The sequence below is a fragment of the Leptodactylus fuscus genome, chromosome 6, assembly GCF_031893055.1.
Source record: "Leptodactylus fuscus isolate aLepFus1 chromosome 6, aLepFus1.hap2, whole genome shotgun sequence".
NCBI classification, from domain to species: Eukaryota; Metazoa; Chordata; class Amphibia; order Anura; family Leptodactylidae; genus Leptodactylus; species Leptodactylus fuscus.
In genome coordinates this window covers 93,219,519-93,245,011 of record NC_134270.1, presented here as the reverse complement: position 1 = coordinate 93,245,011, position 25,493 = coordinate 93,219,519, and the positions used below count along the sequence as shown (strand labels likewise).

The 25,493-nt window shown below is 41.5% G+C and overlaps 2 protein-coding genes across 3 annotated transcripts in view; both read left to right on the top strand.

Moving 5' to 3' along the window:
• RNF114 (ring finger protein 114) overlaps positions 1–25,493 on the top strand; it is a 323,436-nt gene that overhangs the window by 26,226 nt on the left and 271,717 nt on the right. The window lies entirely within an intron of this gene.
• Positions 10,953–13,659, top strand: SNAI1 (snail family transcriptional repressor 1). Its single transcript, XM_075278607.1, has 3 exons — positions 10,953–11,075; positions 11,301–11,822; positions 12,692–13,659. The coding sequence occupies exons 1-3, from the start codon at positions 10,997–10,999 to the stop codon at positions 12,871–12,873; spliced, it is 783 nt and encodes a 260-aa protein (XP_075134708.1). The 5' UTR covers positions 10,953–10,996; the 3' UTR covers positions 12,874–13,659.

Below are 25,493 nucleotides of genomic sequence, written 5' to 3'. Positions count from 1 at the left end.
CAGAAATAAGGCCATGAGACTGAACAGACACAGGCAGGAGGATAACGGGGTGCTGGGGACAAAAGCTCAATGAAAAACACTGCGTCTCACTGTTGCGCCTAATCCTTAAAGAGGACCTTTCACCATTTGGGACGTGGTTTAATACACCGCTAGAAAGCCGACAGTGTGCTGAATTCAGTGCAGTTTTCACGTTCTGTGCTCCTGGTGAAGAGCTATCGGTGCCGATACCGTAGCTCTTCACTGTCAGAAGGAACAGTCAATCAGTAACGCCCTTCCTCACAGTAGCGTCTATTGCGCTGTACTGTGTGAGGGGGCTTTGCTTACTGCCTAGTGATGACGCTGAGCGGTGAGGAACGCTACCTCCCCCAGTACACGTCTATGGACGAGCATTATCAGGAGGGGAGGGGGCGTTCCTCCCCGATCTCACAGTACAGCACAATAGGCGCTGCTGGGAAGAAGGACGTTCCTGACTGACTGTCAGAAACGCCCTTCTGACAGTGAAGAGCTACGGTACCGGGACCGATAGCTCTTCACCGGGGCACAGAACAGGAAAGCTGCACTGAATTCAGCGCACTGTCGGCTTTCTAGCGGTATATAAAACCGCATGTGCCCCAGGTGGTCAGAGCTCCTCTTTAACATCTCAATATACTGTACATCACACTATAAAGATAAGACCTAACACAGCGTCCCGCAGCAAAAAAGCGCTGCAGGAAAACTCCCAGCGGCAACACATCAGTTTTTCCTGCAGTGCTTTTTGCAGAAACTCCACAGAGGTTTCCTCTGAGTACTTTCTGCTTCCATTATACCTATAGGGACACTGTAGGTGTTTCCGTAGGTATAAGTGCTGCGATTTCCAAAAACTGCAACAGTTACCTACACACTCATACATATACATTCATATATACTCACACACACATATATATATATATATATATATATATATATATATTTAGCATATACACACTTATATACATTCATATACCATATATACTATATATATTCGCATATATACATACACTTACACATTATTATAGCACACTCTATATACACACACATACTTGTATACAAACATACAGTCCTCACACAGTATACAAGACACATACTTTAACCCTTAAGTACTATCATGGTGTCTATCATAATGATATGTGTATGGTAGTGGTGTATGATAGACATCATGATAGGACTTAAGGGTTAAACAAATGTACACATATGCATATTAAATATTACATTTTACCAAAAAAAAATAAAAAAAAAAAAATATACTCACATTTGTGAAGCAGCACATGGATCCTCTGTCCCCACACGGGCCGATGTAAGCGATGACTCACTCTGAAGGGGGGAGTCCAGGCTTGCAGAGAGATTGCTTCCTACGATTGCAGGGATAGCTTCTGCCCCTAGTGTGCTCCCGATGTATACTTTCCCTATATTAATAGGGAAAGTATACCACTGGCAGGAAGCCCCTCTGTGTAAGGGTCGGGGCCCTGGGAAACTGCCAGCAGCCGTGCTTCTTCATTCATTACAGCGCAGCCTGGGGCCCCGAGCATACCGATCCTGCCCCTGCCACTAGCAGTGCTCAGTTTATCAATGCAAATGCACTGGACAGGAGCCCGAACCAGCCCCTGACATCCCGATCAGGCCCCTGACCAGTGCTTCCGCATTGAGGAAATGAGCACTGACAGTCAAGGCTCGGGGCCTACTGGGGGAATTCCCTGGTTCCCCGGCAGGCCAGTCCGACCCTGCTAGGACTCCTTGCATTATAAGGATCTATGATGCAAGATGTTCAGGCTGGTAAATCTGGCCAATTAACAATTTTGTGGCCCAGGTTTCTCTCTGTGCCTTGGACCTATACTCTCTTAACAGATAACTTGTCTCTTAAAATAACTTTGCTTATTAAACTCTTATTAATTTAAGGGGGCGTTCACACTACCGTCAGTGTCCGACAGGTAGTGTCCGCTCCTAGTGTCCGTTCAAAATCTGGCACGGACATTAGGAGCGGACACTAGCTGTGTCCGTGACACCTGTCATTTATTTAAATGGTGATCGGGTGCGTTCTTTTGCACTCCGTGCCCTTCCTTCACTGTCCGCATGTAAAGATGTCCGACTTTTCAAGCGGACAGAAAAACCCGACATGTCAGGTTTTTCTGTCCGCTTGAAAAGTCGGACATCTTTACATGTAGACAGTGAAGGAAGGGCACGGAGTGCAAAAGAATGCACCCGATCGCCATTTAAATAAATGACAGGTGTCACGGACACAGCTAGTGTCCGCTCCTAATGTCCATGCCAGATTTTGAGCGGACACTACCTGTCGGACACTGACGGTAGTGTGAACGCCCCCTAACTATTATTTATTTGGATCATCTTTCTGTTTAAAGCATATAAGCTGTTGCACAAACATGAAAGGTGAGCGTACCTGTTATTGCTTTACTGTTATTACCCATTTTACAGTCCTATGGCATGAGTGCTGCTTATTCCATAACTTCACGCTTATGCTTAACTTATTCCACCACCAGATGGCAGTGTTGTCCACATGTTTTTGCAGCACACTGTCAGCTGTAAGGATGAAAGTCTCACAATAAAAAAAAAATGTATTGATTATTGTTCATTGTTAAAAGTCTGATAAGGAATCTAATTGTTTAATATTTTTTTTAAAAGAAAAAGGAAGGTTTCAACACTGCCAAGCCTTCCTAACCCAGAAAACAGAATGATTGCTAAGGAACTATGCCACTTGTCACTCAGGCCACATGCATCTGATCTCTACAGAGATGTGTATTCAAAGTTCATATCATGTCAGATCAATTATTACAGTTTAATGACCCGCATTTATTACCGTAATACTGAGTCTGTCTGAAAATATCCGAGATTTAACACCGTGACTGATGCTGTTTGATAAGTCTTCTGCTTTTTTTTTTTTTTTTTAACTGTTTAATTTACACTCATTTGACTAGAAAGTTAGAAGAATTTTATCTCTAAATGTATGCGCCAAAAAGTACAACATTTTGGCACATTCTATTCCAGAGTCTAGTCCAACCTACTCTAGTAAATGTGCCCTAATGACTTTTCCCTACAATGGTTGTACCAGTGTTTTACCACTAGGTGGTGGTGGTGAGTTGCTGCATTACATCCTGCTAGAAATTTACATGTAGCTGTATCACATTAATAAATAATAAAGGTAGATGTTTAAATGTATTTCTATGTAAACTCACAGCCAACATATCATTAGTGACAGATGACAAACTCCACTTTGTTTAGAAATATTGTAAATTAAATTAAATTTTTATATACATTTAGCGGTTTCTAATGAAAATGTACCTGCCAGTTGGTTTTTCACCATAAACTGGCTCCGTCAGGTGTTGGGTCGAGGTATTTGCATTCCATGGCTGCAGCATAGTGAAGTTCTAAGTGTCTGAAAGCATAAACCGAAGTAGTCACCGAAGATATGGAGTAGAGACAACTGGGTGCGTTCACACGATGTAATGTGCCGCGTGATCTGGCACGTATACGGCGTGTGAGAGTTTGCACGCCGTGAAAGCTCCCATTGATTTCAATGGGAGTTAAGATTGTATACGCCGCGTTATTTTGCGGCTGCAAAATCACGGCCACAAAATAATGCAGCGTATACAATCCTAACTCCCATTGAAATCAATGGGAGCGTATACGGCGCGCAAACTCTCACATGCCGTATACGTGCCAGATCACGCAGCACGTTACATCGTGTGAACGCACCCTAAGGGAGATGTTAGTCATGCCCAAACAAACAGTGTGACTACTTAGGTTAATTCGCATATTACTTTTTATGCTTTCAATTATTTGTATGCTCATTTTGCTGCCACAGAATGATTATGGGGATTGGGGTCAGCAAAGAAAAGGTCATTCCTTGATCCTGCACATGGGCCGTTTTATGGTAGATAAACCACCAGAAAGCTCATAGCCTACATTTAGAAAAATGCAGCGTCTTTCATTAAGTTTTCGCCAAGTTTTCCTCTGCAGACTTTCTGCCCTTATTATACCTATAAGGAAAGCGTTTCTGCAGGTATAATTGACATGCTGCAATTTTCCGCTGCAGTTTTTTTTTCTGCAATGTGTGGATGGGATTAGCCAGAATCCGATTTACTTTGAGGGTGCTGCAAAACGCAGCATTTTTTGCCGTAGCGTATTCGCAATGTAGAGCTTCATCTGAAAGGATCTTTTTAGTTCTGGTTCTTCAAGGAGAATCACGTGCTAGTTGTTTTCCTGGGAAAGCTGATACTTTTGTCATAGGATTGGTTTCTTACTAGAGGTTAGTATAATATATATATAGTATAACCTTAGCGCTGAAAGCAAATACCATAAATATGTAACTTGTAAACCTCTTCAGAGGCTATAAAGCACTAGGATACAGAATGGCTGACACCTCTATGGATGCTGTAAACCCACATACAGACACATCAATAGTAGATAGCAGGCCCAAAAGTCACACCACTTATTTATCCTTCGATGAGTCCTTGACCCTACTGTAATAGGAAGTTGTTGGTGTTTTTGCATCAATAGAGGGATACTCCTTTGATTTTTTTTTTCTTTTTCTCTCCTTTCCACATCCTGATCTGTATCTCTTCCGCAATTGTTAGATTTTATTATTTATTTATTTTAATCTTGGAGGCTTTGGCATAATAAATTCTAATAAATTGTGGGTTTTATACCCCACTTGGTGCTTTGGAATGTTTTTCTTGGATGGATGCTCAAAGTAAACATGGGTCTATTGGGCTCCATCCATGGCTTTGTGCTGCCTGTATACAAGCTATATACATTCATAGATGATTTCCCAGCCACCCATGGACAACATGAGAGAGTCTACAAAGTTAAAAGTGAGCTGCAGGAGCCAGGATCCCTCTGGGTCTGCTGTCACCTGTCCATACTGTGGTGTCCAAGGAATGCGGAGGGGTCAGGTGGCATCTGGCCGACACGTGTGGACTTGTCTAAAGAAGAGTTCAAATAAAAGCAGGACAACTCTTCCTAAGAATCCCAGAAATGGAGAGAGGCAGGGGGCTAGAAATGAAAGAGTCCTCCCCATACTGACTACAGCGACTTTTCCACAACTATGCTAATGTTCATGAAATGCACAGATTGTTCCCGCAACAGTATTATCATATTATAAAACCTATTCTTCAAATGATATTTTTATCCAGTATCTAATAATCCATAAATCCAAATAATGACATGAGCACTGAAGGTGTAGCATAATATTGAATTTCACAAAAAAAGATTGAGCAGAGAGAACCAAACACATAAGGGCTAGTTCACACGTTGTTAGGTGTTGAGGAATTTGGTTAGGAAAAAATCAGCTTCAGGAATTAGGAAATGGTTTTTTGACATGAGGTGTTTTTAATTTTTGTGTTTATTGTGTATGGACCTTAAGAAAACCACTAGCGGTTTTTGAAGCTGTTCTTAGCAAAATCCGCGTCAAAAACTGCAAAGCGGTTTTTCCGCCTCCCATTGACTCCTGTTGGTTTTTTCAGGTGTAATCCACCTGAAGAAAGGTTGTGTCGCTTCTTTTTTCCACTAGCAGATTACATAGGACTCTGTCTTGAGTCCTATTTTGATGGAGGATTTTGAGGCGGATTCCACCTCAAATTCCTGACCAAAAAACTCTGCGTGAACTTCCCCTAATAGTAGGAGATTTTTTGTAAGGCCCCACATCGATGAAAAACTTTCTTTTTATTGCAGATTTTGTTGCAGTTTTTGAGCTAAAGTCAGGAGTGGGTTTAACACAAGAGCTTCCTTTATATTTTCCATTCCTTTTCAATCCACTTTGGCTTAAAAAAAACGCAGCAAAATCTGACAAAATATGTCCTCAACATGGTACCATAGCCTAGAGCGGTTTTGTAGAACGTGGAGATCTGACACCTGGCACCCACACCGATCAGCTGTTTAAAGCAGCTGCAGTGCTCAGGCTTCTTTTTGCTGCAGATCTTGCTGGGTTTTTTGTTTTTTGTTTTTAAACCTAGTAGTGGCTACACGAGGAATAGGAAATATCTTGGAAGCAGAGGTGATCTCTGTGGTCTTTCTCTGAAAATCGATGTGGGGAAAACTGCAATGCATTTCTGCCATGGTTTTTCCCCCAGCGCTTTTTAGCGTGGTTCTCTATGTGAGGCCTTAGAGTAAAGGATGAACTCTCAAATTAGTTCTATTTATCTGAATGGAATTGCTGAGGAAGCAAACACACATTTCTGTAAACCAATTCACATAAATAAAGGCTCGTTCACATCTGCGCCCGGGACTCCGTTCTGCAGGTTTCCGTTTCCTGCACAAAACAGGGCAGGAGACAGAAACCTGCAGGCATCTTTCAAACCCATTCATTTGAAAAGTGTCTGGCTGTGAGCGCCGGTGAGCGTTTTATGCTCTCCACGGTGAAACCGTTTTTTGTTTTTTTTTAACCGGACACAGAGTCGGACATGCAGTACTCTGTGTCCAGTTTAAAAAAAACTGTTTTGCCGCGGAGAGCTCAAAGCGCTCACTGGCGCTCATGGCAGGACCCGGCATGACAGGTTTCTGCCGGCAGAACATGGAAACCTAATACGGAGACCAGACACTGGTGTGAACCCAGCTTTAGACACTTGTGGAAATTTCTTTAACAAATGTACCAATTCTGAATTTTCTCTAATGTTCAATAACTAGGAGTCTGATAATCTGGCACCTATCAATCCCATTGATGACAGAGTAAGGCTAGGACTACACAAAAATTTGTGGTTGCACTGCTGTATTACACCTAATGACAGTGAATGTGGTCTTGTTGCAACACAATAGGCAAAAATTGACACGTAAATCTGCTTGATTTCCATGACCCTACATTCATCACCATCAACCACCAACTGGCATTGGCATATTTGTAAGCAGCCCAAGTCATCTCAACATCACAGTGTATATGGGGCAGTTATACAATGTCTGCATTTGTATTATTCCATAAACCACATGCAAATGTCATGGTTTTAGTGGGGGCATTGTGGTCGGATGCACAGACTGCTTCATGCCTAAGGGCTCGTTCACATCTGTGCCCAGGACTCCGTTCTGCAGGTTTCCGTTTCCTGCACAAAACGGCAGGAGACGGAAACCTGCAAGCATCTTTCAAACCCATTCATTTGAATGGGTTTGAAAAGTGTCCGGCCGTGAGCACCAGTGAGCGTTTTATGCTCTCCGCGGCAAAACCGGTTTTTTATAACCGGACACAGAGTCGGACATGCAGTACTCTTTGTCCGGTTTTAAGAAACTGGTTTCGCCGCGGAGAGCATAAAATGCTCACTGGCGCTCACGGCCGGACTCGGCATGACAGGTTTCCATCTTCTGCATGCAGAAGACGGAAACCTGATAACGGAGTCCAGACGCTGGTGTGAACCCAGCGTAAAGGAGACTGGACTCTACTGATGGCGAACCAATGATTTCTGATCAATAACATTGGGATGTAAGATGTTTTCTTTCCTTTTTGATCACTGCTTTGTGTACTGTACTGAGCTCGTCACATGGCAGACTCCAGATTTTGCACCAGAAAACATGTTGTTATTGTGTGTTTTCTCCATTGAGCCTCACAGCAGGGTCGGCTTCATTTACCCAATGACCAAGTGCAAATCATTGTCCCCAGTGTAAATAAGCAGCAGAGCACACACAACACAGGGGTAAGGGCCTGCAAAAAGGGGAATGGGGGGAAAGAAAAGTATTCGGAGAGGGCAGGAATGTGCATTGTCTCCTGTTGGGAGCTTCCACAATGGAGTTTTGTGTAGGATAATTCCATGAGAGACCCCATGTGGCCTCTTCTCTAAGCCTGTGATTATCATTTCTGGCTAGAATAGGTATTGTGTCACTAGTGCATGGTGCACAAATATGACTGATATCAGGTATTAGTAGTGTGGAATCTTACGTATTAGTACTTAGTACTGGTTGCACAGATTTTATTGGTGTTGGCTGATCAGCTATTGTTAGTACCGAGTGCTTAGGTTGGCTGCTTGGATATTACTGACGCTAGTTGGTCAGGTATTAATGGAATTACTAGCGCCAGGTTCTCAGGTATTACTGGTGCTGGTCGCTTACACATTATTACCAATGGGTGCCTGTAGTATTGCTGGTCATTTACATATTATTACCATTGGGTCCCTCAGGTATTACTGGTTCTGGTCACTTACATATTATTACCACAGATTACCTCAGGTATTACTGGTGGTGGTCGCTTACAAATTATTACTATTGGGTCCCTCAGGTATTACTGGTGCTTGTCACATATTATTACCGTTGGGTCCCTCAGGTATTACTGGTGGTGGTCACTTACATATTATTACCACTGAGTACCTCAGGTATTACTGGTGCTTGTCACATATTATTACCATTGGGTCCCTCAGGTATTACACTGCTTGTAGTGCGGGCATGTGCAGTCGGCTCTGCCCAGGCCCAATGCCTGGCAGAGTGAATTCAGAGCCGGAAGATGCCGCGGGGACGCTGCACGGAGAAGACTTCTCGGAGGATCCAGCCTGACCGTCACTCGTGGACTTGGTAAGTATAATTTCATCGAACTTTGCCTACCCCTGAAACGAGCATTTTCCCCCCATAGACTATAATAGGGTTTGATATTCGATTCGAGTAGTCGAACATTGAGGGGCTACTCGAATCGGATTTCGAACATCAAACATTCTAGTGTTCGCTCATCTCTAATTATTAAAACTGAGTACCTCAGGTATTACTGGTGCTTGTCACATATTATTACCATTGGGTCCCTCAGGTATTACTGGTGCTGGTCGCTTACATATTATTACCAATGGGTGCCTGTAGTATTGCTGGTCATTTACATATTATTACCATTGGGTCCCTCAGGTATTACTGGTTCTGGTCACTTACATATTATTACCACAGATTACCTCAGGTATTACTGGTGGTGGTCGCTTACAAATTATTACTATTGGGTCCCTCAGGTATTACTGGTGCTTGTCACATATTATTACCGTTGGGTCCCTCAGGTATTACTGGTGCTGGTCACTTACATATTATTACCACTGAGTACCTCAGGTATTACTGGTGCTTGTCACATATTATTACCATTGGGTCCCTCAGGTATTACACTGCTTGTAGTGCGGGCATGTGCAGTCGGCTCTGCCCAGGCCCAATGCCTGGCAGAGTGAATTCAGAGCCGGAAGATGCCGCGGGGACGCTGCACGGAGAAGACTTCTCGGAGGATCCAGCCCGACCCTCACTCGTGGACTTCGTAAGTATAATTTCATCGAACTTTGCCTACCCCTGAAACGAGCATTTTCCCCCCATAGACTATAATAGGGATTGATATTCGATTCGAGTAGTCGAACATTGAGGGGCTACTCGAATCGGATTTCGAACATCAAACATTCTAGTGTTCGCTCATCTCTAATTATTAAAACTGAGTACCTCAGGTATTACTGGTGGTGGTCGCTTACATATTACCACTGAGTACCTCAGGTATTACTGGTGCTTGTCACATATTATTACCATTGGGTCCCTCAGGTATTACTGGTGGTGGTCACTTACATATTATTACCATTGAGTACTTCAGGTATTACTGGTGCTGGTCGCTTACATATTATTACCACTGAGTACCTCAGGTATTACTGGTGGTGGTCGCTTACATATTACCACTGAGTACCTCAGGTATTACTGGTGCTTGTCACATATTATTACCATTGGGTCCCTCAGGTATTACTGGTGGTGGTCACTTACATATTATTACCATTGAGTACTTCAGGTATTACTGGTGCTGGTCGCTTACATATTATTACCACTGAGTACCTCAGGTATTACTGGTTGTGGTCGCTTGCATATTATTACTATTGGGTCCCTCAGGTATTACTGGTGCTGGTCGCTTATATATTATTACCATTGCGTGCCTATAGTATTATATTGGTGCTGGTCGCTTACATATTTTTAGTGTTGGATACTCAGGTATATTTTGGGCTGGGTGTTCAGGTATTCTTAATGCTGGGTGCTTAGGTATTCAGGTCCTCAGCCATGTCATCTGAGAGGTTGTGACATCGTTGCTGCAGCCTCCAGCTATATTCTCTATACTCTCTATATCCTCCAGTTATATTCTCTATATTCTCTATACTCTCTATATCCTCCAGTTATATTCTCTATTCTATATCCTCCAGCTATATTCTTCCATATATTCTCTAGCTATATCCTCCAGCTATATCCTCCATATATATTCTATATCCTCCAGCTACATTCTATATACTCTCTATATTCTCTATATCCTCCAGCTATATTCTATATACTCTCTATATATCCTCCAGCTATATTCTATATACTCTGTATATCCTCCAGCTATATTCTATATACTCTCTATATCCTCCAGCTATATTCTATATACTCTCTCTATATCCTCCAGCTATATTCTATATACTCTCTATATCCTCCAGCTATATTCTATATACTCTCTATATATCCTCCAGCTATGTTCTATATACTCTCTATATCCTCCAGCTATGTTCTATACTGTATACTCTCTATATCCTCCAGCTATGTTCTATATACTCTCTATATCTTCCAGCTATGTTCTATATACTCTCTCTATATCCTCCAGCTATAGTCTATATATACTCTCTATATCCTCCAGCTATAGTCTATATACTCTCTATATCCTCCAGCTATGTTCTATATACTCTCCATATCCTCCAGCTATGTTCTATACTATATACTCTCCATATCCTCCAGCTATATTCTATACTGTATACTCTCCATATCCTCCAGCTATATTCTTCCATCCATGTCACGGCTTTTATTGTTTGAGTTCCACTAAACTCCGCACCTCCAGGCACCTGCTGGAGAGAGGGGGCGGGACTACCACGCCCTGTTGTCGGTGATTGGCTGGGAGCTGACAATGCTCATTTATATGGGAGGTTCCCGGGCCGGAGGCTGCATATTAGGCAGCGCAGTGCTGGCCGGGCCAGTGCCTTCCTTGCTGCCGGTGCTTACTCCGTGCTATATCTGCACTGCTGCAGCCTCTCCCGACATCATGCCCCGGTCATTCCTGGTAAAGAAACACTTTTCAGCCACCAAGAAGCCCAACTACAGTGAGCTGGAAAGCCAGACAGGTAAGAACACAATGCCTGCCAATCTTGCAATGCAGTAACAATCCAGAAGAGCCATTCTGCAGACCGTGAGAGCATAGTCACATCTGTATGTTACATCTCACTGGAAAAAGTGCAGTGATTTGTCAGCAAATAAATGTCTTACAATAACTAAGCTGCTAACTCTAGAACACATTGCTAAAGTTCTGAGGAACAATCTTGTGATGTCCATGTCTTTCTCTCCTGCAGTCTGCTTCTCACCCTTCAGATATGACAAGTTCCCCATCCCTGTGATCTCCCAGCCTGAGATCCTGAGCTCAGGAGCCTATTTCCCTCCTCTTGTCTGGGATACTGGGTTACTTACAACATTCTTCACCGCCACTGAGCCTGACTACAGCAAGTCTCCCATTTCCACATCCAGTGAGGAGTCAAAACCTCTGGACCTCACCTCTTTCTCCAGCGAAGACGATGAGGGCAAGAGCTCCGAACCTCCAAGTCCGGCCTCATCAGCCACAGAAGCTGAGAAGTTCCACTGTAACCAATGTAGCAAGTCTTACTCAACATTTGCTGGACTCTCCAAGCACAAACAACTGCACTGTGACTTGCAAACTAGAAAGTCTTTCAGCTGCAAATACTGTGAGAAGGAATATGTTAGTCTAGGAGCCCTAAAGATGCATATCAGAAGTCACACATTGCCCTGTGTGTGCAAGATCTGTGGCAAGGCTTTCTCAAGACCCTGGCTGCTACAAGGACACATCAGAACGCATACAGGTAGGGGCCTGCTCTAACCTTCTGGATGTAATTGACTTTATAAGCATTTTTGTTTGCGATGAATCAGGGTTTTCTTGGAATTGAGGACTGTTGAGACTGTCATAAACCATAGAGCCTGCAGTCTATGAATATTAGTCATGAGATTCTTGTGGCACATTGCTAAATCTGCAGATATAGAAGTCAATGATAATATGCTGAACGCCTCCGTAATAGTTCGATATATGAAAAATTTCTGTACATCTTGGCTGCTTTGTTGCACCTGTTGGTACAGTTGTGGGGAGGCTGAGGTCCCCCCTCTACCCCCAGCTGCCACACTGGCTCACGTTTCAAATAGAGATCACATTCACGGTACACCTTAATCCTCATAATAAGGCTTGCTCTGATTTTTGTATCTTGTAAGGTTTTATTTCATGCTAAAGTATTTTGAATAGTATTAATTGTGTCTGCTAATTGACTTGTAGCAACCTCCCTCCATTTTTACATTAGCATTTTATTCAAAGGTTAAATGGCAATTTATTTAAGAAGTTCTTTTTCCAATGTAAGAATGAGGCCTCACTTTGTGGAAATGCAGCTTTTTTTTGTTGCAGACTATCTGCATTTTTTTTTTTAGCCAGAGCCAGGAGTAGATTGAACAGAAGGTAGAAGTATAAGTACTCCCTATATATTTCCCATTCCTTTTGTTGTCCTTCTTGGTCTTGGCTCAAAAAAATGCAGCAAAATCTGCAACAATAAAAATGTGGGAGCCTCAGCCTAAAGGTCACACAACTTATACATCCTGTGTCTTCTCACTGTTTGGACACTTACATTTTAAGCATATGACATTGGAATTTTACTCCTCTTAAACTTTATGTATTTTTTTCTGTCAACAGGTGAGAAGCCATTCTCCTGCACACATTGTAACCGAGCCTTTGCTGACCGCTCTAATCTCCGCGCTCATTTACAGACCCATTCAGATGTCAAGAAATATCAGTGCAGAACCTGCTCCAGGACTTTCTCACGCATGTCCCTTCTTCACAAGCATGAAGAGTCAGGCTGCTCTGGGAACCATTGATCACTTCTTGTGCACAAGTAACCGTTCTAGACATGAAAAAGGGTTATTGGGCCCCCCAAATACAAGTGCCTTGGCTGAGCATAGCAGGTCCACTCATGTGGTTTTGGGCTACCTATGCCAATATTATAATGCTCTTAGGTGCCGAAATGATCTTGCACTGTCTTAGAGCCTTGTTCCGATATCACAGGACACCTGCTCCACAGGTGTAACTGACAACCAGCAATACACCGATGTGACTGATAATCTATAAATTCTAAAAACCTTGTGATTTGTGAATTTATAAAGCAGCAGGCTATAATACCAAATGCCTTCTTTTTATGGTAGCTGAAAAGGGCTATTTCCTCTATTTTTTTAATGAAGGATGAAGTCAAAAGTGTTAAAATGCATTCATATTTTTGTGATTGTATATAGATAAATATATGCCACGAAGGTGTTACTATGCAGTGATGATATCCCACTTACATGCAGCTGTTCGGCCACAGCACAATGACTGCAGCGCTAACAAAGATCAGGAAAGAGCAGGCCGCTTGTAGTTACCAAACATCAATTGTGTTTACAGAGCTCTTGAGCACCTGTTAAGGCGACTCTTTAACAACTGCCTTTCATGAGAACGCAAATTATTAGCAAGCAGTTGTCAGCAGATACAATGGCTGCCTGTGAGCACTGGCCCACAGACAGGTGAATACCAAAAAAATTCTATTTATGTGCAAGAAAAAAAAGCTGTCAGTTAAGTTCTTGTCCTCTTTCTGTATTTTTTCCTACATAATTCATGCAGATGAATGTTTACATTTCAATGGTACACTGGTATTTATATTTTTTTATCTTCCACATTTTGTACTGATGAAACTTTTATAGTTATACGCAATTTATTTGATATTAAATAAAAATCTAATTTATAAAAACTTTGTTTTGACACATTTGTTTCTTGGTGGTGAAGAATTCTGCAAGTTTGGGATCCACTGTAAAGATTCCAGGGAAGGATCACTTATTGCCATATTATTTATAGAACATGATGGTTTTCCTTGGATCTATAACTGACACAATGAGATACTTGATATACAATATTCCTTACAAGTTGGGCAGTATAGTGTATAATCATTATTTCTGCACAACAATTGACAAATATCATAAAAGCTAGTAATGGTAGCTCCTTTCTCATGACAGAAGTCTTCTATCATAATCATTCTGTGATTTAGAATCCCGTAAACATCTAGAGTGATACTTTTCATCTTGCCAACACTGTAACATGAAACAATTGAGACATTATATTAAGATGTTATGCATAACAATATACTGTGTACACTTGATGCCAGTAGGAAACACCTGCTATTCTCAGTGTCTTGTTCATTTTATGTGTAATAGGCAGGTGGCTCAGTAGGGTTCCCAATCTCTAAAAAGCAAGTAAAGCAATACAAGACAAATGGTTATGAGTCACTACTTCACTTTCCTTGTACTTCGGGAAGTGGGATGATGCATGTGTTGCTTATAGTTGGTATCCTATTTATATATTGACTTATATTGCGTCTTTACACTCCCCCCCCCCCCCCCCATTATGCCCATGTGATATCTCCAGTACAAGTTGCAACAATATTTTGTTGCATTTTAAAACTTTACTGCCATCTTCTGTGACATGTATAAACTCATAAGTGAATCAACTAATAATTGACACATAGACGTGGTAAACTCTGGCACTTGCCTTTTGTGTTTATTGTGGATTTTTTTTTTTTTTGGCATACTGACCTAAGGGGTCACTTGCTGCTGGGCAGGTTTTTTTTTTTTTTTTTAAATGGTCTTTGCTGTGATTAAATATAGCTGCCAGCTATTACAGGGTTAAATCTGTCACCTGTCCTTACAAGGATTGATATGATAATAATAGCAAGGTGTTCTGTAGCAGCTTTGAATCTTTAGTTTCAGCTAAAGAAAATGCAGCAGTTGAATCCTGGTGAATACAGTAAGCCCAAAGACCCTTTATGTATAGTGTCATAGGTCTCTGGGTGCAATGCTGTTCTTGAGAGGTGACACTACACGGCCTTAGGCCTTTCTGTGTTTTTTATTCTTCTTGCTGTTTAAAAGCAGAGTGTGGAAATGTTAATTGGCCACTGAAATAGCTTGTTCTTCGCCTCCAGCCAGAGTTCGAGGTACTCTCAAGATGGATGAAAGTTTTACTGGAGACGGTTCTAAAGGGTATTTACTCCTTAAAAAGAAAAGAAAAAAATCTTCACAATTCAGGTGTCACTATGAATGAGTGTTGATCAATGATAAATGCTATCACACAGGTCTATGCAAAGTACTTAGGGGAGGAACAATTGCTGTAGTGACTATCCCACACTGTGTTTACACATGGTGATCTGCTGTTGATAGTCATGCATCTTGTATGTGGCTTAAGTCTGAGGCCATATGTGGCGAAAAAACTGCTTTATTGTTGCAGAATTTTGTTTTGTTAGAACACTATGCAGCTAAACCACCAAACAAGTAAAAAGGCACAAAGGCTAACCACATACAGCGAGTCGTCTCCCTAGCATAGCCTGTTTGTTATACCACAGACAACCACATGGCTTAACACATACATGCAACTACAGTTTTGCCTTAGAGGGATTGACCAGGGAGTCTAAATTGACTTACCAGATCCACTGGATATTGATAATCGACCCAGTGGTCGTGATAAGGCATGATCAGAAGCAGTGCTCCAATCCCTGGGTCATAGCTGACTATAGCCACTTAGCCAGCCTCCATAGCATGGGTAGTTAATAACTGTGAGATCAGAAATAGAGAGGGGTCAAAGGGCTAATTCCAATCATGTGACCTGGGGGTGATGGTGGGAACCCTGGGCCCATGCGCATCCTCCTCCTGATCGGGTAAGTCAGTTTAAACTCCCTGGACAACCCCTTTAAACGTTGAATGTGCAACAGACCACGTAGTGCTCTCCTCTGAAGTAGTACCCTCTCATGCCCCACACCGGGTTTCCAACCCTTGAGACCTGACTACTCTCCTCTACTGGAGTCTGTAAAATTAGTTGTCCCAAAGTGCTGGTTTAACAAGCCACTCCTTCCATCTAAGACTGGATAGATAAAGTGAACCAGGTTAGGAGATTTAGGGAACTGATTAGTTGGTCAAACAGAACCCATGACTCATTCCTGAAGATCTGGTCTCCTTGGCTCTGGACAGACCATCCCTCAACCCACATAACACGACCACCCACCCCCAACCATTCCTAGCTTTGGCAATGCCAAATATGTTTTTTTTTTTTTTCCGGTTATGCTAATAAAGCCCTTTTGTATTGTATTGTATTGGTTGCTAGAACTCTCTTCCTTATTCCCTTTCTCCACACCCTCCAACCCATCCCCCTCCCCTGTTTCCCCCACACTGAGGCTGACTTAGTAATTTCTGTCACAGGTGTTACTGTGCTTCATTTTGTTCTTTTACGCAAAACTTTATTTAGTCACTAATGCAAATTAGTGATTGTCTATTGTACCAAACATATGTTTGTTACCTGATGTTGTAAACTACTATAATTCTAAATATATATTTCAGATGTATTTAAAAGTTTTGTACATTTCAAAAAAATTCAATAAAAATTGAGAATTAAAAAACAAACAACCCCCCCCCCCCAACAATAACTTTGAATGTGCAAGGCAAAATTGCAACAGCACATTGTATTCCCAAGTGGTACCACAGTACGTCAGAACATGACATTGTGATTAAACACCGGTCAGCAAAACTAACATAACACCAAATATATACTGGTATACAGGGCTTTTTATCCTGTTTTGGGTAGGGACATTGTATTTAGCAATCTATGGTCATCCACCTAAAGTTGTCAAACTGGAGAGGTTGACCATCACTACGCTACATCTTTCCCTCATACCAAGCCATAGCCTTACTACTGCCCATGGGTTTTTCACCCTGGAAATATTGGGTATACAAAAAGTTAATCTTAGTTTTTTTTTCCGGATTGCTGAAAAGCGCACAACACTGTTGTTACTAGGGGGTCAACTTACCATTTACTACTAACTAACCAAGATTTGGGCAACATGGCTCAGTTAGATTGCCAAACACAGACCTGCATGCTAACTAGAGATGGGGCAGGGAACCTATTGATGATCCCCAGGAGACTTTTTACCACTGGCTGCTCCCACCCAAGACCTTTGATATGATTAGCAGGCTTTATAAACACTTGGCCTACCAAACTTCTCAATTCTGTCTCCTATCTAAACATACATACAACAGGCCATAAAGCAATAGCAACAATCCTTAACAACTGTGTGACATTTCCCCAGCACTGGACTTTGATGAAGAGCAGCCTACATCAGTCCCCCCCCTGAACATCTCACAGGGCATAGCCTTTTGCACTTACTGCCTGATCTGGCATGTAGGGCCCAACACAAACAACTTGGCCCAGGCAAAGGGGCTCCACTCTTGGCACATTGCCGCTCAGGTTCTCTGACTCTTGCTTTGTTCTTCCGTTGCATCTCCTATTTTCACATGTATCCACAGCTTCAGTGCCATGGTTATTTTTACAACTGGGAATGTGGGCATCTAATTCCACTTTTGCTAATGCAGGGCAAGCATTTATAGACGTAGACTACAAAAGGCTATACTACCTCAGAATACCACCTCAAGTGACTTTCATAGCGACACCTCTTAATAGAGAGCACAGCTGAATTTTCTTTGACCACTTGACCTTGTGACCTCCACGTAGACTCTCCTGTGGTCTGCCCCAACTTCTCAACCCCTTGGGCCATGACAGCACTGTTCCCCAAGGGATAAACTGACCTTGGTGCTGCTAGCTAAAAATCTTCACTTCCATCCACTGGTCTATGATATCCTGCGGACTAAAGTAAAAAAAAAAAAGTAACTTCAGTCCCAAACTACACTAAGAGTATCTAGGCCTATGCTAAATTATAATTAGAGATGAGCGAGTAGTGTTCGATCGAATAGGTGTTCGATCGAATACTACGGTATTCGAAATACTCGTACCCGATCGAACACTACTAGCTGTTCGAAGTTTAAGGTTCGATGCAGAACCAGCGTTCATTGCTATACATTCTGCCAATCAACGCTGGTTCTTCTCTTACCTTTAGAAGTCTTCTCCGTGCAGCGTCCCCGCGGCATCTTCCAGCTGGAATTCACTCTGCCTAGGCATCCAGCCTAGGCAGAGCCGACTGCGCATGCGCGGGCATGCCCTCGCATGCGCAGTCGGCTCTGCTCAGGCATCGGGCATCCCTCCTCTTCCTGGTGCCCTTAGTGGCTGCTTCGATACAGGGCTCCAAGCTGGGAGCAACCTTAATCTTTCCTTTTTCACTCTTTTTCTCTGTATCTTCAAAAATCCTGTAACCAAGCAAACTAGCACTATGAATTAGCAACTATAAATCGAATGGAAGACCCTGTGGAGTTTTTTGTTCCTTTTGTTTCTATTGTAAAGCATGGACTCAAGACCTGGTTCAGCTGGTTTCCTGTGTGTACACATGTGCCTGTTACCATCCCCCCAGAGCTAGGACAGCATGGACACCATGCGGCATGGAGGAGAAACCTACATGGAAATGCGGACTTCTTCGTTCAAGGAGATGATTTCTGGAGTCTATTGCTGAATGTGTGAAGATGCTACAGCTGACTAGTATTTCTTTCTATTACTGTGGACACGTGGGGCTCTGCTACAGCCTGGAAACCTACAATCACCCACCTACCCCAGGAGTTATGGAAGCTTGGCAAGAGAACAGCACCATGTATACCTGGATGGCTTCAGACTTCTTTGGGGAAGTAGAACACAGTGGTAAGAAGAAAGGAGGAGGAGGAGGGCTTGTGATGAAGGATATTTGGGGCATTTTTTTGTGGTTAATGGACAACAGCGCTGATGCAAGATACCGAACTATCAGCTGTGAGCAGGAGATCTCACCACCTACCAAAGGAACTACCACATGTTATCATGATAGCTGTATATGTCCCCCACCTCTGCAAAAATGTTTTTCTGCTTGTTATATCTACATGCTGTGACCCCCCTCCTCGTGTCCTCCAACCACAATCGGCTGTATTATTAACATCATTCCGCACAGAGAACTAAATGATCCTGCAGTGTGTCTGTGTTTCTTTCTTTTTAGTTGCTATGATTCCTAGGATTTCTCTATCTGCCATGAGCTTCTATGTGTTTCCTCTCTTGTTATATACTACTGTACCATCTATGAAACTGTATCACTGAAATTTCCCCATTGTGGGACTATTAAAGGAATATCTTATCTGTTTTATAGCAGCCATACACTATTAAAGGCTGTAATTATATCTCATAGTCACTTGAAAATGGATACTATGCATTGTAAATAGTTAAAAGGGTCAGGGCACTCGCAAAAGTACGAAAGTACCATCACACAGCTGATCAACAGGGGCCCTGGGTTTGAATCCAACCAAGGACAACATCTGCAAGGAGTTTGTTTATTCTCTTCATGTTTGCGTGGGTTTCTTCCCACACTCCAAAGACTTACTGATAGGGAATGTGAGCCCTATATGGGACAGTGACTGAATATCTGTAAAAAAAGCGCTGAGGAATATGATGACGTTATACAAGTAAGCAAAATAAAATAAATAAATACAAATATGCTGTCAAAGTTTGCACCAGGGCCCACAAGACTTTTGTTACACCATTGCTCCAATGACATGTATGTAATGTCTGTAACTAATTGGCAGTGTGTGACGCTAACCTTGTAGATACTGTGAGATTTTTACTCCATGCTGTAAATCAGATCTGTAAACGTAGAAGCGAATTTGTACAATACAATATTTAACGCCTGCACTGGTGTTATGTACTGGCAGGTGCCATGGCTACAGAGGTGTTGAAATATTAGAAACTTCTGAGAAGTGGCCTCTTTTTGCAAATCAGCGGTTAAGGAGGTATAACCTATCTGGGCAATCAGGAATACATCTACAGCAGATGTCATGAATGCCTCATAGATACCAGTTACAAATAACAGGTCCTTCCATGCACTTGTCTGGAAGTTCTGAATATAGCTCAAAATGTCCTCTCTGCCCTTCTGTACGATATGCTGCACCACTTTCTGGTACCACACCCTCAATTTATGCTGGGCACTTTATGGCTTCACCATTTCAGCTAAAAGGTGAACCTCTTCAGTGTACCCATTATAGTCCAGGATGTAGTGGCTTGTGGGCTTCTGTACTGTTGCTTTATACATTACGGATTATAGAGACAGGAACCGTTAACAGTTAACCTGTAAGCTACGTCTGCTAAGAAAGGCAGTGTGCTCACAAACACAGAGTGCAAACATTAAAGGGGTTGTCCCATCTCAAAGATCCTATATATACTGATAGCATATGTAAATTGAAGCCTTTTTCTAAATACATTGCTTTAGAAATTCTACTTTGTTTTCCCTATAGGTGAATTTATTCTATTGTTTACTCTGCATTGCTATAACCATGGACCTATAGGACAATTGACAATTGACTAATTGCACTTTGCTGATAAAGCCGAGTCTGTTGTCTCTCTATGTAAACACACAGATAACACGGAGCCTGTTCTGTACTAGAATCTGCATAATATCTCACCTGCAGAAGTGTTGTTTGTCCTGTTCAACAGGAGGGAGGGGGAGGGGGAGGGAGAGGGAGAGAAATACAGGAAGTGAGAAGCAAACACTGCAGGCAGCCTGGCTGAAAGGCTGAGATGGGAAAACCTCTTTAAGCCAGATTCACCTTGACCAATAAATGTGCCATTTAGATCTAACATCTGTGAAAATTAATATACATGCCCATTTTGGAGGACCATTGTGCATCTATTTTGTATTCTGTTCCATTTTTTTATGGCTAAGTGTTTTTTGTCTTGTTGGACTGTAAAAAAAAATATTTTCATTGGTCTATCTTTTGTGACCCACTAATCCATTTTAATGGAGGTAATTTGGATGTCAATCTGTTTTGTGTCCATTAAAAATGACTCCGCTGATTTCTATTGGTTCGATGTTTCTATTAAAACGTACAAAGATAACACGTCTATTTTTTATCTGACCTTTATTTTCTGTATGCTTAAAAATGCACTCCCAGTGTTTAAATAATGTCCGTCTGAATAAGGCCTTACACTATTGATGGAAAGGCCTTACAGTAGTGATGGAATGGAAGCTTCCATTTAGAATGAAATGGGTCTCATTTATGGAAAATAATAGAGTTATGTTTATTTCAACCTATAGTGAACAATTCTGATAGTGAATAAATTTGGTTTACCTCTCTTTGGTGTCTCATACAGTGGTCTTGATCCTTGTGCCAGTCTTGATAAATCTCTGACACAGTTTTGTAGCAGTTTTTACACTAGAGCCAGAAATGGATTGACTAGGAATGCATATGAATAGGGTTCTGGAACCCTATTCACATTCATTACACTTGATTTTATGCAGAAAACACAAAGGAAAAGCCCTACTGAATGACATTGAATTGAGATCTTCGGCAGTTCAACTAATCTTTGCACTTTTTTCCGGTGACACATAGGGCTTTATTTTTATGTTATTTTTGCCTATGGTTTTTATATTGGGGAAATGAAAACAATGATATGTATATATCATTACAAAGTGGGGGAAATAGTTTTCCCTCTTCGCATTTATTGAGTTGCTGAGGGTGGGGCAATATATTGTGGGTGTGGCAGATTTTTTTAAAAAAATTTTTTAAACTATTTTACTTAATTTTAATTTTTTACTTTTCTATTTATATTTTTTACATTGTTTCCCCATAAAGTCATAAAATATTGATTTTACCTGTAATTGGGGTGGATCCAGGGATTGGGAAAGCAGGGATGGTAATTAACTGTCCCTGCCTTCTCTAGCTGTAGTTAGCTGGCTCCCCAGTTCTGCAGCTGCTTAAGATTGCAAAGATGTATGGGTACATCCTTACAGGGTTAAAAGTGTATTACCTGGACTTAAAAAATCTCTGGGCGGTCCAGAACTGGTTAATACTGTATTGTTTTTAAAGTACCATACCATTTTATTAGAATGTTTGTAAAAAGAACATTTGTCAATAGTGTCCCAAGAACAACACACACAAAAAAGTTACATTATACAGTATAGAAGCTCAACCACCAAACAGGATCAGTTGTGCAAGGACGTGTTTGCTGCACCTCGACAACAGTGACAGGAGAGCCCTGCACACTATCGATCCAATAGAAACAGAGTTTATCTAATGTGGATATTGTGTAGAATTTTAAACTAATGCGGTCCATCAACTTGAGACCCCTGCCTTATAGGGTTTACAAACTGCAACTAATCCTTACCTTCCTTCTTTAGACAATTGGATTAAGGCAGTTGGCCAGGAATTTTTATTTATCCTTAGGATAGGCTGTAAATATCTGATCTGTGGGGGAACTGCAGTTGTCCTCTGCCACAAGCTCCATGCCCTGTATAATGGCTGAGCTGCACCAGTAGTGCAGTTCTACTTGCATTGTAGTCAATGAGAGCGGAGCTGAAGTAACAGTGCTTGGTAACTATATACACTGTCTACCAATAAGTATTTGGACACCCATACAAATGAAGATATCTGCGGTCGTGATGTACGTCACGCCTTCCGCCGTTAAATAGGAAACAGCATTGGCATTAGTGCATTGGCATTAGTCGCATGCAAGATGCCACAAAGTGCAGAGTTGTCCGATTTCGAGAAAGGGGAAATTGTGGGGTACCACAGAAATGGTCGATCCTTAAGGGACATAGCAAGCGAACTGAATTACCCAAAATCGACAGTGGCCTATGTGATTACGAAGTGAAAGGTGAACGAAGATTGTTGGAATGTGCCCAGAGTCGGCAGACCCCCGAAACTGGAAGACAGAGACCGACGAGTGCTGGCTACAGAAACCACATACATGGCTCACATACACCAGGAGTTTCCACAGGTATCTGGGAGTATTGTGTCGATCAATACCATCCGTAAGGAAGCACCTGCTGGGTTCTACCAACTACTGAATATGAATAAATGTTGTTTTTCTATTCTACCACAGATGTCCAAATACTTATTGGTAGACAGTGTATGTGGGGCTGCGCTGTGGAAAATATGGGAAACAAACATACATGCGATTCCTTGTCAACCCCCACCAATCAGATATTTATGGCCTATCCTAGGGATGGACTAAAAATAAAATAGCTGGCCAACCCCTTGTGTAACTCTGAATGCATTTCTCTATGAGTTACTACAATGATGAGTACATGGTACAACATCAGACCTCTCCCCAGTCTTATGCCAATCGACCTTAAAAATGGCTCAATGGCACTGTAGTGCTGGAGTTTGATTCCAGCCAAGGACACCATCTGTAAGGAGTTTGTATGTTCTTCCTGTGTTTGCAAGAGTTTCCTCCCATACGCCAAAGACATACTGATAGGGAATTTAGATTGTGAGCCCTATAGGAGACAGTACTGACAATATCTATAAAGCGCTGCAGAATATGATGGTGCTATGTAAGTAACCAAAATAAATAATACATAGTTCTTTCTAAATCACTTTACTTTTGTACAGACCACAAATATGTCTTACATATGTAAAGAGACTCGTTGAACATGAAATATAACAGATTTCTATCTTGAATGTTTTGGATTTATTTCTAAGAAAACATGAATAAATTTTGAGGGTTTCTGTACTGAAAGTAAATTCAACTTAACTGATGTTTCCTTGTTTTTCTAATTGGCGAGTCATTATTATTTGGCACGCTTGCATTCACATGTTGGTTTATTTAGAATTTTACTTCCATACATTCCCTGCATAATACATGAGGATCTTTGGACAGATCTGCCCAAACCTTTCATCAGGGTAGTATTTTATGAAGCCTGTATTTAGTATGGAGATGTAGTGATCGGCGGAATAATCAAAGAAGAATCCAAGCAAGGAAAGCCGCAAATGGAAGTGTGGGATTATCATCACTGGTACAAATAGCACAAATGCTGATAGTAAGAAATTAACCTTGAAGGGAATGTTAGAATTTTTTTTTAGGGCTATTTTATAAATTCCTATTTGTTGCCCAGGACTCTACTTTCTTATTCTCCTCATCTTAAAATGTTCAAATAAGACTGAAGGTATATTCTCAAGACCGTGAATAATGTCTTTGTGATGTATTAAGTGCACTTTGGTTGTGTGAATGTAGCCTAGGGCCTCTTGCACAGAACTTCAATGTGTATAGACACATGTTCATTTATTTTTTATGGTCTATTTTTCACGTCTGTCAAAAACACTGATCTGCATTATCTTTGTCCATTCTGATGGCCAAATGGACTCAAATCAAGTCTATAAGACCCATTTTTAATGAAAATGAAATGGATTGTCATTAGTTTAACATGTAATAAAAACTGATCAGTGGGTTGGGTAAAGAAAAATCACTGAATGAAATGTATCCTGTTTTTCAATGACCGTTAAAAACGGTCATTAATGTCCATTTTGACGGCTGTTTGGCATCAATTCTGTGTGTCAATTCTGTGTGTTCACACAGAATTGATGCCAAACAGCCGTCAAAATGGACATTAATGTCAGTTTTTAACAAAACGTTAAATCTGTCAAAAACATCGCTGTCATTTGCAAGTGGCTTTAGGTCTCGTGTTCAAAACAATGAAAAACAGACATGTGACGACATTTTTTTGCAGCGTCTGTCACACATCCATCTTGAGAACACAGAATTTATTTTTTTGATGGTCCATTTTTAATGTCTGCCAAAAAATGGAACTCACTATCTTTGACTTTTTTAACAGCCAAATAGACTCAATGCAAGAATGCAAGTCCATAGGACCCATTTTTCGCCTTGTTCGTGTGAATATAGTCTTAGTGTGCAGAGTTTAACACCAGGAAAAAGTTTCTATTCATTTAAGTTTCCATCTGACTGGCATACATCAGATTCAGTAAATTTTTTTTTTTTTTTTTTTTTTTTTTACTGTATAGGAAAGTAGACCACCCTTTCCCATGTTGAGAGTCACTGAAAAATATGTTTACCATGCAGTGTTCGTACTTTTAGCCATCGCAACTGTCTGACTATGTTTGACCCCCTTTCTTTAGAATTGCCCTTTGGGTACAGTAACATTTGATCCATGCTAATTTTTACAACATAAAAATCATCTAAAGCTAGAAATATACGTTTGACAAATTTCGCAAACATGCCAATTGCAGCAGGACCATTCAACTATATCCAGTGTATCTCCTAACATTCCCCCATCTGCAGATGTTGGAGCATAGAGGTATCTGACAATTAAATTACCACATGCTAATCCTTTTGTTTTCAAGGCAAATAAGTTTCCCCAAGATGTGTATGGTAGCGATTTATTTCCATAAGCAGTACAGTGGCACAGTGGTCAGAGTCCTAGTTTTGTATGTGACCGATGACAACATCTGCAAAGAGTTTGTAAGTTCTTCCTTTGCTTTCTTGGGTTTTCTCCAGGCACTCCAGTTTCTTCCCATACTCCATAAACATACTGGTAGGGAATGTAGATTGTGAGCCGTATCCAGCAGGGGTGTAACTACCATAGAGGCAGTGGAGGCGGCTACCACAGGGCCCGGGCCATCAGGGGGCCTGGTGACAGCCGCTACCGCTGCGTTTTTTTTTGTTTTGTTTTTTAAATAGGCCGTTATGCGCCCTATTCACTTGCCAATGCTGGCTGGGCCGGAATCGGCAAGTGACA